General features: G+C 35.1%; 1 protein-coding gene across 1 annotated transcript; it reads left to right on the top strand.

The window, feature by feature from the left end:
* The first annotated feature begins 58 nt into the window (after window positions 1-58).
* Window positions 59-16,168, top strand: LOC109082188 (MORC family CW-type zinc finger protein 3-like). The gene is given in 18 exon segments (XM_042769867.1): window positions 59-208; window positions 306-378; window positions 1,367-1,499; window positions 1,587-1,807; window positions 2,895-3,042; window positions 3,995-4,154; window positions 5,294-5,422; window positions 6,170-6,289; window positions 6,533-6,636; window positions 8,259-8,432; window positions 9,583-9,702; window positions 10,161-10,238; window positions 10,459-10,498; window positions 11,131-11,294; window positions 11,768-12,371; window positions 13,221-13,395; window positions 13,398-13,466; window positions 15,926-16,168. Coding segments are annotated over 18 exon segments (2,712 nt in total). The 5' UTR covers window positions 59-166; the 3' UTR covers window positions 16,084-16,168.
* The last annotated feature ends 270 nt before the right edge of the window (window positions 16,169-16,438 follow it).

A 16,438-nucleotide genomic window follows, 5' to 3' on the forward strand; every position in this document is an offset into this window, starting at 1 on the left:
GGAAACACCTCTCAAAAGAAAAAGAAAAAAGACAGTTTGCAGATGAGATGTGGAGCTCTGGCTGTGAGTGTCACGTCACACACACACACACACACACACACACACACTGAAGGAGGAAGAATGAACCATCTGCATCTCTTCTCATATGACGTGTGTTTAAACCCTCATGATGGCGAGACTGAGCGAACACGGGATCCGGCTGAGCTCTGTGTGTACTCTTTCTTTTCTTCTCTAAAGTCTTTTCTCGCGCACTGCGATATACTTGGTACATACGATGATTGTATTGCGTAATGTTGTTTTTATAGATGAGCCCGTCGTACCTGGAGAGCAACTCCACCAGTCACACATGGCCCTTCAGTGCGGTCGCGGAACTCATCGGTGAGCTAAACACTAATGCATGCATCTATTCGGAGGAAAATAGAGAAAACTCAGGTTATGTCAGGAACTGGCGACACTTTCGGTTTAAACTTCCGCGAATCTCATAGACAATAAATAGGCACATCACTTGTGCACCTGTCGCAGCTCTTTTAAGGCAAACTACAGTAGCCTACCTTACAGAAAATTAATGGCGTAATGTTAAGACGCAACACGCATAACGCATTTTGCGGAGTAAAGTTGTGTTTTGGATTAAATGCATAGTGGAACCATAATATCTGAACACTTAAAATGTCTTAATGCCATTGCATTTGATAACAAAACAACACAGCATAGAGCAACACGTGTTGTACTGTAGGTTATAGTTTCGTGTGCAGTGAATGCATAAACTGATTTAGTTCGGGTGAAAACATCAGCAAATAAATAATGCAAAAAGGAAGTTGCATTTTAAAGATGCATGAACACTTGCAAAACAATTGCCAAAAATAAGTTGACTGGGTTTGCTAAAACTATAGATGTAGTGTTCAAATGAAGACGAATGAGAAGATCGCGTCGCTTGTGTTTGTGAAGCGTGCTGAATTAACGTTACACCTGCGGTCTCCAAAAACACTTTATATTACACACTCATATAAAAAAATTAAAATCTCACAAAAACATATCTCTACCACCAGAGAAAACAAAAAACTGCGTTCATAACATTGAGATGATGGTGGAAATATTTCTAAACGTGTCTGCTTTTGATTACTTAATGATCAAGATTTGAGGTTTAACAAAAATCCATCTTAATATTTCCGCAGTTTCCTCTTGACATTCTGTTAAAGGGCATGTGTGTCTGTTTTTAGGTTGTAGGTTATGTTATATTTAGAGCTTTGCCTTTTTGCAATGGCTTGTAATTTAAGAGAAAACCGAAAGTGTAGCAAAAAGCAATCATGTTGTGCATGTACAGTAAATAATGCAGTTCAATGAATTTCTCTGCATGTGTGTGTCGTAGATAATGCATCTGACCCAGGCGTCACAGCCAAGAACATCTGGATTGATGTTGTGACGGTCAGAGAACAATTGTGCCTCAGTTTTATGGACAACGGGAGTGGTATGACGCCCAACAAACTGCACAAAATGCTCAGGTGCGTGAAAACGGACACAAATGATGCCTCGAGTCTTGTTGAGGAGAGAGATATTTTGTGAAGAGGAATCTCTCATTTTCTTCACAGCTTTGGATTCACAGAGAAAGGCTCCAGTAAAAGCAGTCATCAGCCCATCGGCGTGTATGGAAACGGTTTTAAGTCGGGTTCAATGCGCCTGGGCCGTGATGCTCTGATCTTCACAAAAAATGGCGGCTGTCAGAGCGTGGGCATGTTGTCTCAAAGCTTCTTACAGGCTATTAAAGCTCAGGCTGTGATTGTACCCATCGCCCCGTTCAACCAACAGACCAATATCCTTCTGTTCAGAAGAAAATACAGATCTTTCAACTCAAGATTCAAACGTTTTTCTGTTTGATTAACCCTCCTGTTGTGTTCAAAAACTTTTGTGTTTGGTTGCTTTCCATACAATTTGCCAAAAATCACTTTGATAAACACTAAAGAGCCATATAAAAAACAGAAAACATCTACTCTAGTTTAGACTATAAAATATATGAGAAACTTTGCACACACATTCATGACCCTAAATGAGTAATAGGCAACAAATTTCAAGAAGAACTAAATAGTTTAACCAGTATTTTGATCAATTAGAAAAATTGGGTTTGAGTCAAAATCACAACAGTAGGGTTAAAAAAAAATAAGATGCATGTTTGTTTTGCATGCATATGCTTGTACTCAATGCATACAGACTCTAGACCAGTGGTTCTCAATACCAACTTTTCTGCACATTTTGGCAGCGTTTACACTTGGCATTAACATGCGACCCTGTATCCGGATGTTGTCCACATACAAATTGAAAAGACAAGTGTAAACGTGCATCTGATCTGAATCTTATCCGATCTGCATGTTCTGGTCCAGAGGTAGTTGAGAATACATTGTGATCAGATCTCAGTGTAATGTAAACACAACCCAGCCATCGAGTCTGCATTCGTCACGCAAAACCCCGCCCCCTCTCTCTCGAACAGTCAGAAGACTTATTTAAATAAGAAAGAGAGATCCGATCGTTATTAAGATAGAGATGTCACTTGATGTTGCCAAGTGTAAACGCGACATGAGTGACTGATCCAATCTGCTTGAACGGATCACGGTGATTGCATGTTAACGCCAAGTGTAAACACAGCCTGTATGTCTCTCTTAATGTAGCTCTCTCCTAACGAGCTGATGATCTGAATTAGATGTGCTAAATAAAGGATACATGCAAAATGTGCAGAGCAGGGAGCCCCAGGACTGGAATTGAGAACCAGTGCTGTACAGTGCGTAGACTACGTACAGAAAAAAAAAAACTAAGATGCATGTATTAGTTTTGCATGTACTCTATGCATATAGACTGTAGTCTAATTTCTCAGTGGGACAAAAGATTGGCTTTAACTCCTGTCTCACAGACGTTGGTGGTAACAGAGGATTCAGAGGCAAGTCTGAGAGCCATCCTGAAATATTCTCTCTTCCAGAGCATCTCTGAGTTACAAGAGCAGTTGGACTCCATTCAGGGCAAAAAAGGAACCAAGATACTCATCTGGAACATTCGCAGGTCTGTCAGCTGCTTTCTTGCATGGCGATTTTCTAACTACTTTACCAGAGTTGCATGGATGCAGTCCGTTGTAGTGAAAGATGACTTTACAGAGCAAATGCAGACAGGAGAACCATTATGTTCAGTGTCATCATTAATTTGCATGTGATTTAAATGTTGCACGCAGGTGAGTGTACTGACTCTGTCACAACAACACACTCCTGATTTGTGTTTGTTTTGAATATAACCCTGAACTGCTTAGTTTAACAAATCAAGTCGTTTTAAAGCTCCTAAAAGCATGTGATTCTCTCATCTCTAACAAATAGCATATCAAAGCAATCAAATATGCAACTGGCAATTTTATAGTGATATTTGTGTTTATTTGTGTTTGAGTACATTCACAAGATTTTATCTCAGATATCTATGGAAGCATGTTTCCGCTATGGAATAAAAATTAAATACAGGTAACTGCGACTTTTTATTTCACAATTTAATAATTTTGAGAACAAAAGTCAGAATTGCTAAGAAAAGTGTCGGGATTGTGAGAAGTCACAATTACAAACAAACACCGAACTGTGAGATGTAAACTCTGAATTAAGAAAAAAGGTCAGAATTCTGAGTTGATATCTTGCAGTTCTGACTTGTTTCTCTTGTCGCCGACAATTGTGAGAAAAAAAAGTTGCAGCCTTTTTATCTCATTCTTCCTGAAACTGATAAAATGTTTTCCTTGAATGCAATTTGCATAGGAAAAAAACATAAATAAATAAGAAAAAAAGTGTCCTCTAAATCCATAAATCACCATAACTCTTTTACATTCGATAAATAAAAATAAACATTCATTAAAAAAAAAGAATCCTACAAAAATAGTGGGTGGCATGGCAATTCTAATTCTGTTCAAAAGCAAAGATTTCTTTCTATTTAACCTGAATGAAAAAATACTGAATAAGGAAATTTGAATCATTTTTATTTATAGAAATAAAGATGGAAAGCCGGAGTTTGACTTTGACACGGATGCAGAGGACATCCGTCTGCCGGAGATCAGATCAGAGGAGACACAGGCAAAATGGAGGAGAGATTATTACAAGCAACGCAGAGACAGTAACGACGTCCCTGAGATGGAGTTTTCTCTCAGAGTGAGTGAGAGAGAGAGAAAGAGACGGCCAACAGACCGAGAAACTTCCTGATATTTATGGCCTGTGGTTGTTTTACAGTGTGAATGCAAATGTGTGTGTTTTAGGCGGAGCTTAGAGAATGTTAATACAGTGTCATAGTGTGAACTTGCTGTAACTTTGGTGCAGAGATAATGATCAGAACTGTCCGAGTTAAAGTCTTTAAATCATACTGTTTTTTGTTTTTTTTACCATTTACTTTTTCCACTGAAGTAGTAGTTACTTATTATTATAGTAGTAATTATTTTCCTCAAATGTAAACACTACCTTCACGTGTGAAATGAGATTATAGTTTGTTTTCATTAGAGAGGGCTTCACCCTGAAGTTAGCATCAGCCTGATTCCCTCAACAAAAACCCAACAGAATTTTTCCATTGGCTTTTGGATTTTTTTATAATTTATTTTTTTTCAGAAAATAAGCTCTGAGACCAAGCAGGAGTTTTGATTCATTGTGATAATCTTCACAAAATAACACAACTTTTATGAAAAAGCTAAACATAGGCTATAAGCGAACTTCCCCACAGTAACATGACTTCACCGTCTCTGTCATTAACTCTTTTAGACTTTACTTAAAAAAAAACACACAAACAAATAAAAACATCTGCCCTGAAAGTTTGAGTTAGAGTAGTTTGCAAGAGTGTGACTGAACACAATGAGGCTGTAAAACCGCTGTAGGCCTTTTTCAAGACAAGTACTTAATCACGAGTGGTTTTACTGATTTATTTAGTCATAGAATGAAATTATCTTGAGCTTGTGTTCACCACAGACCTTATTTTAGGCGTTTAACCAAAAACTTGTTTAAAACCCCATTGAATTCAGGATGATGGAACCAGAAGAGCGGGTTTTGGCCTATAAAAATACATATGTTTGCCGAATACTAATGTTATTGGACAAGCATTAATATGCATCTGTCTATCAGAAAGAGTCAATTTTTGCAGCTTTGTTTCTATAAATACTATTTTTTTTTTGGGACCTCAAAAGATCAAGGACAGTTTGATAGGCTCAAAATAACAATCACAGTATTATAGAATGAAGGGAAAAGAAGGAAATCAAATGGCAAAATAAACGCCAACACAAATATAATTCCTCTGTCTGTCATTCCAGGCGTATCTCAGTATCCTTTACCTGAAGCCCAGGATTCAGATCGTTTTGAGACAGAAGAAAGTTCAGACTAAGCTGATTTCCAAGAGTCTGTCCATGATTGAGAATGACGTCTATAAACCCCAGTTCATCGTATCCTTCCACATCCACTCAATCCTTGAGTTTATCATTTCAGCCAATATTCAGATTTACATTATAACTTAAATACCATCATATTAAATATCATTATATCTAATTATTAAATATTATTGTATTTTCTGATTTAATTTTAATTACATTTTTTTTTATTAATTGAATTCAATTTTTGCCATTGTTTTTAAATGTATTCAGATTTATTTATTTTTATATTTTTATTTTAATTTAATTACATTTAGTAATCTGTGTATTTGCCTCGTTTTTTTTAAATATGTATTTATTAATATTGTATTAATTTTTATTTTTACATTTTTCCGCTCATTAATTTATTTCAGTTTTATTTATTCAAGTACATTCAGGCTAAACTAAATGAAAATGTGAAATGCTGAATTTGGCAACTAATTTAAATATATATATATATATATATATATATATATATATATATATATATATATATATATATATATATATATATATATATATATATATATATATATAAATATATATATGATTATATTTGTATATATTTATTATATTTATATATATTTGATTTATTTCAAGTAACATTTTTTTAGTGAACTATAATCCTGCCTGCACTACCTGTTTCTGTGATTGACATCCACAGTAGGTTTTGAAATTAACTGATGGACTTGTTTTCATTTGTTTGTGATTATTACTATGTCCTCACCCCTTAGTCAAACTCATTTGGACTCAAGAGTGTTTTCTTTAAATGCTGCTGCTCAGAATGAGAGAGTGAAGATCACTTTTGGATTCAACCGGAAAAATAAGGAGCACTATGGAATTATGATGTACCATAAAAACAGACTGATAAAGGCCCATCAGAAAGTTGGCTGCCAAATCAAGGTACTAGATCCATTCATGTGGAGAAATGAGGTATAATCAGGGCCACACATAATCTGCACATGCATTTCATGTTGTTATTATTAGCTATGCCACAGAAATCTCCTCAAAATCAGCACAGAAATGCTGAAAACTTTAATAGATTCTGTCTGGGCCTGGTTATAACTTACTCCAGATGACTTCAAAAATAACTGCATTTTCATTGTGACTCAATTTGACTCATCACTTCCTGTCTCTCTCCTTCAGTTGTCAGGTCAAAGGTCAGGGGTCGGGGTCATCGGAGTAATTGAGTGTAACTTCCTCAAGCCTGCTCATAACAAGCAGGATTTTGAGTACACCAAAGAGTACAGGTGAATTTTCAGCAACTCACAACAAACTTTACCCTGCAGCGCTACAGCAGCGCAGTCTGCCTCTGATAGCATCTCATTTGAATGCAGGACTGACGCTAAATTCAAAACTTCTGTCATTTTGTTGTACAGCTGATCGCAAATAATGGGTTTAAGTAGAGTTAACAATATAAGTCAAAGAAATGTCATTTTGTTTTAATTATTTTTTATTTTATAATCATTTTTATAATTTTTTTATAAAAAAAAAATTGTGATCAACTAAAATATTAATAGTAAATATTTAAAATAAATAAATAAAATTCAATATATAAAAAATAATTATTTATAAAATTATTGTTAGATATGCTTACAGTATATACACACAGTGTCCTCCACTAATATTGGCACTCTTGGTAAATATGAGCAAAGGCAGCTGTGAAAATAAATCTGCATCGTTTATCCTTTTAATTTTTAATTAAAAAAAAAATAATAATAATTCTAACCTTTCATTGAAGTAAAACAATGGAAAGTGGAAAAAATCTCATTATGAAATGTTTCTCTCTAGTTCACGTTGGACACAATTATTGGCACCCAATTATTGCAACGTCCTTTTCCCAAGATAACAGCTCAGAGTTTTCTAATCTCTGCGATTCTCCAGCTGTGATCCTCGCAGAGCCTTTGGCCGCTCAAACTCTCCTCCTCACCGTGCATTAGGACGATATAGACACACCTCGTCTTCCAGCCAGATTTGTAACATCTTTAGTTTACTGTAAACTCTTAATTATTGCCCTGATGGTGGATTTTTAATGCTTTAGCTCTTTTCTTACAGCCACTTTCTATTTTGTGAAGCTCAACTATTTTGTTCTGCACATCAGAACTATATTCTTTGGTTTTACTCTTTGTGATGGATGATTAAGGGAATTTGGCTTATGTGTTCCTCATTTATAATCCTGTGGAACATGGCTGGACAATTTCATGATCCTAATCACCCTGCTTTGCTAAAAAAATCTAAATATGAATGGGAATATACTTCAGAGATATTTTACTCATAAGTGTTTACAGGGGTGCCAGTAATTGTGGCCAACATGCACTGGAGAAAAAAATGTATCTGTGAGATTTCCCTCCCACTTTCCATTGGTTTACTTCAAGAAAAGGTGAGAATTTTTTTTAATTGAAAGATCAAAAGGACAAACGATTAAGATTTTTAACAGCCGCCTTTGCTTATATTTACCAAGGGTGCTAATATTTGTATTATATGAAATACAAACATGTTTATAATATGCATTTCATATAAAATACTTTTTATAGAAAATACATGTTTTTTTCATACACACACACACACACACACACACACACACACACACACACACACACACACACATATATACATACATTTTTAAACATTCTAGTGTCCAGTTGAGTACAGGTACACAAAAATGTGAAAGAAATTTCAATTTTCTTTTTTCATTTCATATATTTTTTTATTTTGTACAGCTTTTATATTATTTACTGTAAATGCATAAAAATCTTTATATATATATATATATATATATATATATATATATATATTCATTTTATTTAAATACCTACGTATATAATTTTATGTACCATTTCCATTTTTAACTTGTTTGCTTCTTTTCTCTTAGACTCACACTAGCTGCTCTTGGTCTCAAACTGAATGACTACTGGCGTGAAAAGAAGGAAAAGAAAGCGAAAGAGAGAGCATTTCAAGCCTTAGAGAGGAAAAGCAAAGAAGGGGATACTGAGGAAACAGAGGAAGAGGATGATGAAGAGGAAGAAGAGGAGGAAGAAGAAGAAGGGTATGATTGTTTTCCTCCAAAACTTTTCACACAACAGTGTTGTCGTACCTGTTTTGTTCTGTTGGTGAGAGTCTATCCATCTGCCAGTAAGATGGCCAGAATAGCACCGTGGGTTTGTGGGTAAAAAATGAAAGATGGTGCAACCAAACTTGCTAAAAACTGACTATGTGTCTGTTAGACCACAAACCTTGCACATAAATGCATCACAGAAAACACACACACAAAAAGCATCTTGTGATGGCAGAGTTCGAGTCGAGCTGTTAAATGCAGTTAGGCGGCCCTGAGAAACGTGAAACTGTTAATCACACGGCTTGAGCAGTAGCGTGGTTTATATCTGTGATGTCTGCGAGTAAACCATGCAACAACTAAAACATGCGATGCACATGACTGATCGCCACCAAGGTTCCCATGAAAACAAAACTGAGGTTTAGTTTTATTAGCTTTGCCAAAACCTAACATCAGGATACAAGGATAGTTTTCAATCACTGTCAAATGAGAAACAGGCTTTTTGAATAAACCGCTGCAGTGAGGACATTTTTTTTAAAGGCCAAACTGTAGCTTTGCACCATCCTGGTTCCCAAAAAAACCCAATAGGATTCTTACACATTGTTGTTTTTCATCATAATAATCTTCCTAACTTTTATCAATTTAAAATTTATCAGATTTTATCAGATTTACTGTCCTCAACACACTCCGTAGTCCCATTAGACACTTGCTAGCAACCACCAAGTCAGGTAAAAGCCTTAAAAAATCACTAATGTATTTTATTTTGTACAATAAAACATGAAAATGTCTTAAGCTTGTGTCAGACACTGACCTTTTTCAGGCATTTAACCAAAAACCCATTGACTTCTGGATGATGGAACTAGAAATGCTAAAATGCTATTTTCCAGGTTTTAAGCTACAAAATACATCTTTACTGTGTCAGTCTATATCGCCTGCCTCTGAGAAGCAATAGCAAGTATTAAATCATGGATTTGAAGCTGAAGTCAAGGCTAGTGGCTAGTCCTAGCTTTGTTTCAACTGGAACTACATCAACATGTGAACAAAAACTGCTCCTGTCAATGGCATAAATGTCCCCCCAAAATATATAAAAACTCTACACGTAACACATTGAGCAGGTGTATTAATGGCTTTCTTGTATCCGAAGGGACGTGACGTGGATTCAGTGTGAGGACTGTTTGAAATGGAGAGGAATCAACACTCTCCTGTTTGCTGGAAGCGTTCCTGATCCGTTCAGATGCTGCATGCACCCGATACCACGCTTACAGTGAGTCCGTCCCCATATGATCACCTTAAGTTAAACTGGTATGTTTAGAATGCAGTACCATGCGTTATATTTGCACTATAGTATGTATACTGTGTGCATTAAGCAAGTTTTCTGTGTGAATGAAGTATCCAGATGACCCTATCTGCTAGAATGTGTCATTAAAAATACTAAATAACAATATTTGTTTCAGAGTTACCTGGATTTGCTTGCTTTATTATAGTACACAGTATGCGGTAAAGCAGTACACTAGTATCCCATTCCAAACACACTGCTTTTCTTTACTTATTATTTAATCAGACTGCACAGAGTTAAGGCCTTTTACACAAAACCAGCTTAAAAATAGACAATAACCATAAGGAAAAGATAACTGGATCGCTGAAATGCGTATTGCATATTATGCTGTTTTTGTATTAACTTTAAAAGCGTGTCTTATTTATTCTTGTGCTTTTGTTGTGTAGGAGCTGTTTGTTACCAGAAGATACGGATGAAAATGCTGAAGTTAGAACACCCAGCTATGAAAAAACACTCAAAAAACAGTTAAGACAGTAAAATTGTCTCTTGTAAATTTCACAAATGATAAACGTCAAGTAAAACACTGAATTGAACATGAACTTTTGAAGCAGAAAGACTGAAATGAAGTCCAATGATCTGTTTTATTTACAACTTTACAAACTTTACACTAATAGTGTGGCCCCACATTCTGATATCTGAGATTCTGAATGCATGCAGTGTTGATGTGTGTTTTGTTGTGCGCAGGGAACACGCCTCGATCAAGAGAAGAGGAAGATCTCTGGAGGTATTCACCTCTATTTGTGTTTCAAATGAGGAAGTACCCGGTTCTCAGGACAGGAACTTGGGTTTCTGAATCTCACAAGTGTCAGGGTGTGATCGCACTTGCTGTGGGCTTGTTGACTCAGTTGTGTGTGTTTGGTCTGTACAAATGTTTTCTGTAGGTCTGCGTGTGGCTGTCTTCTTTTGCATGTGGCAGACATCACAAATAATACATACAAGTATGAATGTGAGAGCTTTGCCTATGCAAACGTCAAATGTTGGGGTGTGCGTCAGACTGTCATTGTTGGCAAAACGGCAGTATTTTGATACTGTAGTTTGCCAAGCGACCCAATAATTCATTCTGAAACTACGAGTAGGCTGTTTGTAATAGATCATTTATTTAATGCATTTACTAATGCATTAACTATATAACTATTATATAATATAGTTAATGCATCTAGAAATCACACTGTTTCATCCAAAGTTTTAGTAGTTGGTTCTGATGGCTGCAGTTCTTTTTTTTTTTTTGTGGCCATACAGAGGCATTTATAGAAATTACCTACATTAATGTGAACTGTCACTTCTAATTTTGGTTTTGACACATTGATCTCACTTGAGACTATAATAAGTGTGTGTGTGTGTGTGTGTGTGTTGTAGATGAGTAAAAGCCCAGTGCGTCCTCTCTGTCGAGGACTATCTGAACCTGCATCAGAGAGCAAACAGGATGAGGTCACCGTTATCATGACGACAGATACACAGGATGCAGGTGAGGATGGAGTCAGAGTTGCCGACACAGAAGAGGAGTCATCACCCTCCCCAAGGTCTGAAAGAGACACTACTCAACATTTACACGCATTAAAGAATCACTTTTGATCATCTTTGCTTGATGCATTGCATTGAACATGTTTAACAAACCTTGTTGTGTTCTGTGACAAACTACAGTATTTAAGTGGGTGATAGAGAGACCTTCAAGTGTGACTTCAAACTAGATGCATTATTAATTAGGATGCTTTTAATATGTTAAAAGTTTAACTTAGGGGTCAAGGTTAAGGGGTTAAATTATTGAATTCACTTGTTAAATGAATAACTTATTAAAAGTAAATAATTGGCAGATAATATTTTACACAAATTTCGAAGATTTTTTTTTTTTACAATATAACTGGGTCTTATTACATGAAAATCTAAAACTGTCTTTATACTATTAGATTTTATATTTATTAGATTATAAATCATCAAGTTTAAAAACCCCAGGTTTAACTAAATTTTAACTAACTTTGCTCACTTGTTTTTTTAGAAAAAGAAGGAAAGAAACATGCTCAGACATTGAAAAGGGCAATAAGTCCCCAAACCATGCTGAAGCTCCAGACGTCCCATCTGAGGGAGAGACAGAAACAATGGACAAAATGCATGAAGGATCAGAGACAAACACCAGCACATCACCAGCAGCAGATACGGTGGCTCAGGAGGACAGTATTCAGCCAGAGGCCACGGTACTTGAGGGCTCCGTTGAGCCCCAGACGTCTCAGGGGCCACAGATGGCCAAAGATCAGCTTAGGATTCCCCCTCACCCTCTTTCACCACACACCTCCACAACCATGGCTCAGACGGTGGTCGTCACTCCTCTCAGCCGGCCGGGATTTCAGCCTGTGTCGCCATTGTTGGCAGACGGGTCGGACCGCACGGCTCTTGCTCAGAGACTCGCTCAGCTGGAGCGGGAAGCCAAGAGGCTAAAAAGAATTCTGGGCATCCGTGAGCTGGAGGTTGCCATGGTGACGGAGGCAGAAGGGGGCGGGCCTTCTGATGTCACCACGGGTGATTCAGTGTCATGTGAGCAAAATGCGGAAAGATTGAACCCAATGTCAGTTGAATCTAGGAGGGAGGAGCTTTCTGTTTGTCAGGTAAGGAATTCATATATTTGTACATCTTGTGAAAATTAGTGTGTGCGCCAATTGTTGTGAAGATCGACCTCAAGGTGGCGCTATAATAAGCAACTGATGCAATCAGAATTATTGTCTCTTCTGAATCCTTGTTTGAAGCCATATCAAGTGTATATCGAATGTGTTAGATTTAGTCTCAAAAATGTATTATATATTTAGAAATATAAATACCAATCAAAAACAGCTATAATAAAATAATAATATTTTAAAAAAAAACAAACAATCACCCAACAATTGCTATAGTATATATTGCTTTGTGTGATTATTCTGAAAATTCTGTATATATATTATAAACAATTAAGCAACCATAATTTGCTATAGTATGTTACAGAAAATCATTAAATAATATACATATATAACCACATATCAATATATTATAACAAAAAAAACAAACAAAACATAATATACTATATAATATGTGATTTTATTTAATTAATCTATACAAATAAAATATAATAAATATACACCTCACATTTTAATATATTACTTGGGCAAAAATATATAACAATATAACAATCAAGAAGTTGAGGTTTGATATGTAGTACATTTCGCTTGGATATAGCAGTTGTATAATTTGTTGTTAATTTGTTAATAAATTTGAGTTATTAATTCATCATGTAGATTTTAAAACCTAAAAATTTGGTTACAGTGATATGTTTGGTAAATCATTAAACATTTAACATCAGTAACGTACTATGTGTAGTTTTTAATTAGAGTGTCACCATATTCAATATACACCATATATCAATAGTACAACACATTTAATAAAGTAATCGTTTTAAATCCTTTTTAAATACCTTCAATCTGTAGAAATCAGATGAACTGGCAAACCGGCCACCATCCAGTTCATCCCCCATCCAGCAGGAGGCAGAAACGAGTCCGAGAGATGAGCTGTACTGGAGTAAGACATTAGCCAAACTCCAGAGTGAGAACCAGACGCTGCTAACTGATCTGAACGAGCTGAGAACAGAGAGAGACCACCTTCTTATTTAAAAAACAAAACCAACGGAGAGACCAGAACACAAAAAAACACAAACACACCCAAAAAAACTTACAATAACTGACTACAACTGAACAAAACAGCACAAAAAAAATCTAATCTTATTTAAAAAACAAAACCAATGCAAAAACAAATAATTATTATTTGCCATTTTCTGACAATATTTAAGTTTAAATCTTGTATGTGTATATATATATATATATATATATATATAATAAATATTGATATATATATTAATATCATCACACACACACCACAACCACACTAAAAATTTGCACTACTACCGTTGAAATGTTTGGTATCAGTAATGACTTAAAAGTGTTTTCTTTAAAGAAAAGTCTCTTAAGCTCATCGAGGCTGCATTTATTAGAGGTCAAAAATATTCAAAAAACACCATTCTTCAAAATGTTATTACAACACATAAAAATAAAGTAAATCTATTTTAAATCCTTTAAAATACCTTCATGTCTGTAGATTTATTTAGATGAGATGTTTATTTAATTTCCGGCACCATTACGTTCATCCCCAATCCACGCAGGGGCGCAGAATTATTAGAAAAATATACCTCGAGTGTGCATTATTTTTCTAATAATTCAACAGACCGGAGTCAATTATTCTGCTTATACTACACCTCAAGACATCGATCAGATGATATATTAGGGATTCGTCCAGTTTTTGTACTTAAATCGCTATTGTAAGTAGGACTATTTCTTCTGCATCTCATCCGATGCCTCTTTTGCTGGTTCCAAAACGTAATTTTACAGCTGGTAATGGAGGCTTTGAGCCAGATAGCATTCTAACAGAGAGATGAAAGAAGTTATTAGAAAGAGAACGAGAGAAAGAGAAAGAAAGAGAGAGAGCTTGTGTGAAAAATTAGGCTACCTCTGTGCGTCCCTCAACAGAGTTCTGCAGCAGCATCTCTAAACAGCGCTGTTATTACCTCGCTAGTGAGAAATGTGTATTTACTTTTGGAAAATCATCTGTCATGTTGTTTTTGTTAGTCCTGTAATTTCCGTTATTACAGTTAACTATGCGAAGTGATATGGAATTGTAATGCGGTCAAGAGAGCTGCCTGGAACTACGTTCGCGTTCACATGCGTTTCCCTGGCAATAATTGCACACCTCAGAACGTTCGTCAGCCAATCAGATTCAAGCATTCAACGGCTCCATAGTGTAATCCAGTATAAAGTGTCACATGATCCAACGTGCTGGTGGTGGGGGGGGATACTTTTTTCAGGATTCTTTGATGAATAAAAAGTTAAAAAGAACATTTATTCAAAATATAAATCTTTTCTAATATAAATCTTTGCTATCACTTCTTAACAATCTAACATCCTTGCTGAATAAATGTTTTAATTTTTTTTAAAAAAGAAAGAATAAAAATGTACTGACCCCAAACTTTTGAACTGTAGTGTATATTGTTAGAAAAGATTTTTATTTTACATAAATGCTCTTCTTTTTAACTTTTTATTCATCAAATAATCCTGTAAAAAAGGTATCACAGGTTCCAAAAAAATATTAAACAGCACAACAGTTTCCAGCACTGATAATAGATCAGCATATCAGAATGATTTCTGAAGGATCATGTGACACTGAAGACTGGAGTTATGATGCTGAAAATTCAGCTTTGCATCACAGGAATAAATTAGATTTTAATGTATATTAAAATTGAAAAACATTATTTAACATCATAATAATATTTCACAGTATTACATTTTTTCTTGTATTTTTGATCAAATAAATGCAGCCTTAATGAGCAGAAGAAACTCCTGTAAAAACATAAAAAATCGTTCTAAAAAAACTTTTTGTGTCTGATTACAGCTGGACAAAATAGCTAAAACAACCCATTATTTTATATTAGTATTTGTTTTTTTTTCTCTTTTTTTATTACATATTTCTTTTTAAATATTTGACTTTATAGATCTATATATATTTTATATATTAGTTTTTTTTTGAAGGACAATTAAAAAATTTTTATTCAGCACAAAGGCATTAAATTGATCATAAGTGACAGTAAAGACATTTATAATATTGCAAGAGATTTTAATTTCAAATAAATGCTTTTTTAATATGCATCACATTTTCCCCAAAAATATTAAGCAGCACATCTGTTTTCGACATTTATCATAATCAGAAATGTTTCTTGAGCAGCAAATCAGCATATTAGAATGATTTCTGAAGGATCATGTGACACTGAAGACCGGAGTAATGAAAAAAAAAATTTAGCTTTGATCACAGGAATAAATTACATTTAAAACATATTCAAATAGTAATAAATTTAACTATTATTAAATATAATACTTAATAAATTTAAAAAATATATATAAACAAACAAATAAAAAAATGCAACTATCATTCAACTCTCACAAAAGTGTGACGCTGGAGAGGTTGCGGTCTGTGTGTAATATATATACATATATATAATATATATTATATATATCATATATATATATGATATAATATATATATATATATACTATACACACGTATGAACTGTCTTTATCATTCCACTCTGACAGCAGTGTGACGCTGGAGAGGTTGCGGTCTATCCGTCAGAATGTGGTTGCATTATTGTCGTCCATCCTGCCGAGCCTGGATATGCAGGGAATCAGCTACGACACGACTGATGTAGACAGCATCCTACAGCAGATCATACAGGCCAACAACCTGTGATCCTTCAGCCACATTACAGAGCAGTGGCTGCCTTATCACACACAAGCTTTTGGGATCAACAAATAACAAAATTCAGCTGAAACCATACAGAAAGCAGAAGTTTGAAGGACAGATTTGAGACAGATCGGTCACTGCAAATTTGGTGCATGGAAATAACAGCATTAAAAGGTCTCTTTTTTTTTTTCATAAACATTTGTTTTATTGCAGGTAAAAGCTACTATTCATTTCACACACAAACACATTTAAATAATTATTCTGAAAGCTCACATTCATGTAAATAACATGCATGGATCTGACCAAAATGCCTGCTGTCTCTCCAGTGCTGCAAGTTGAACTAATTTCACAATCGTGTCTC

The sequence above is a fragment of the Cyprinus carpio genome, chromosome A14 (assembly GCF_018340385.1).
Source record: "Cyprinus carpio isolate SPL01 chromosome A14, ASM1834038v1, whole genome shotgun sequence".
In the NCBI taxonomy this organism is placed as follows: Eukaryota; Metazoa; Chordata; class Actinopteri; order Cypriniformes; family Cyprinidae; genus Cyprinus; species Cyprinus carpio.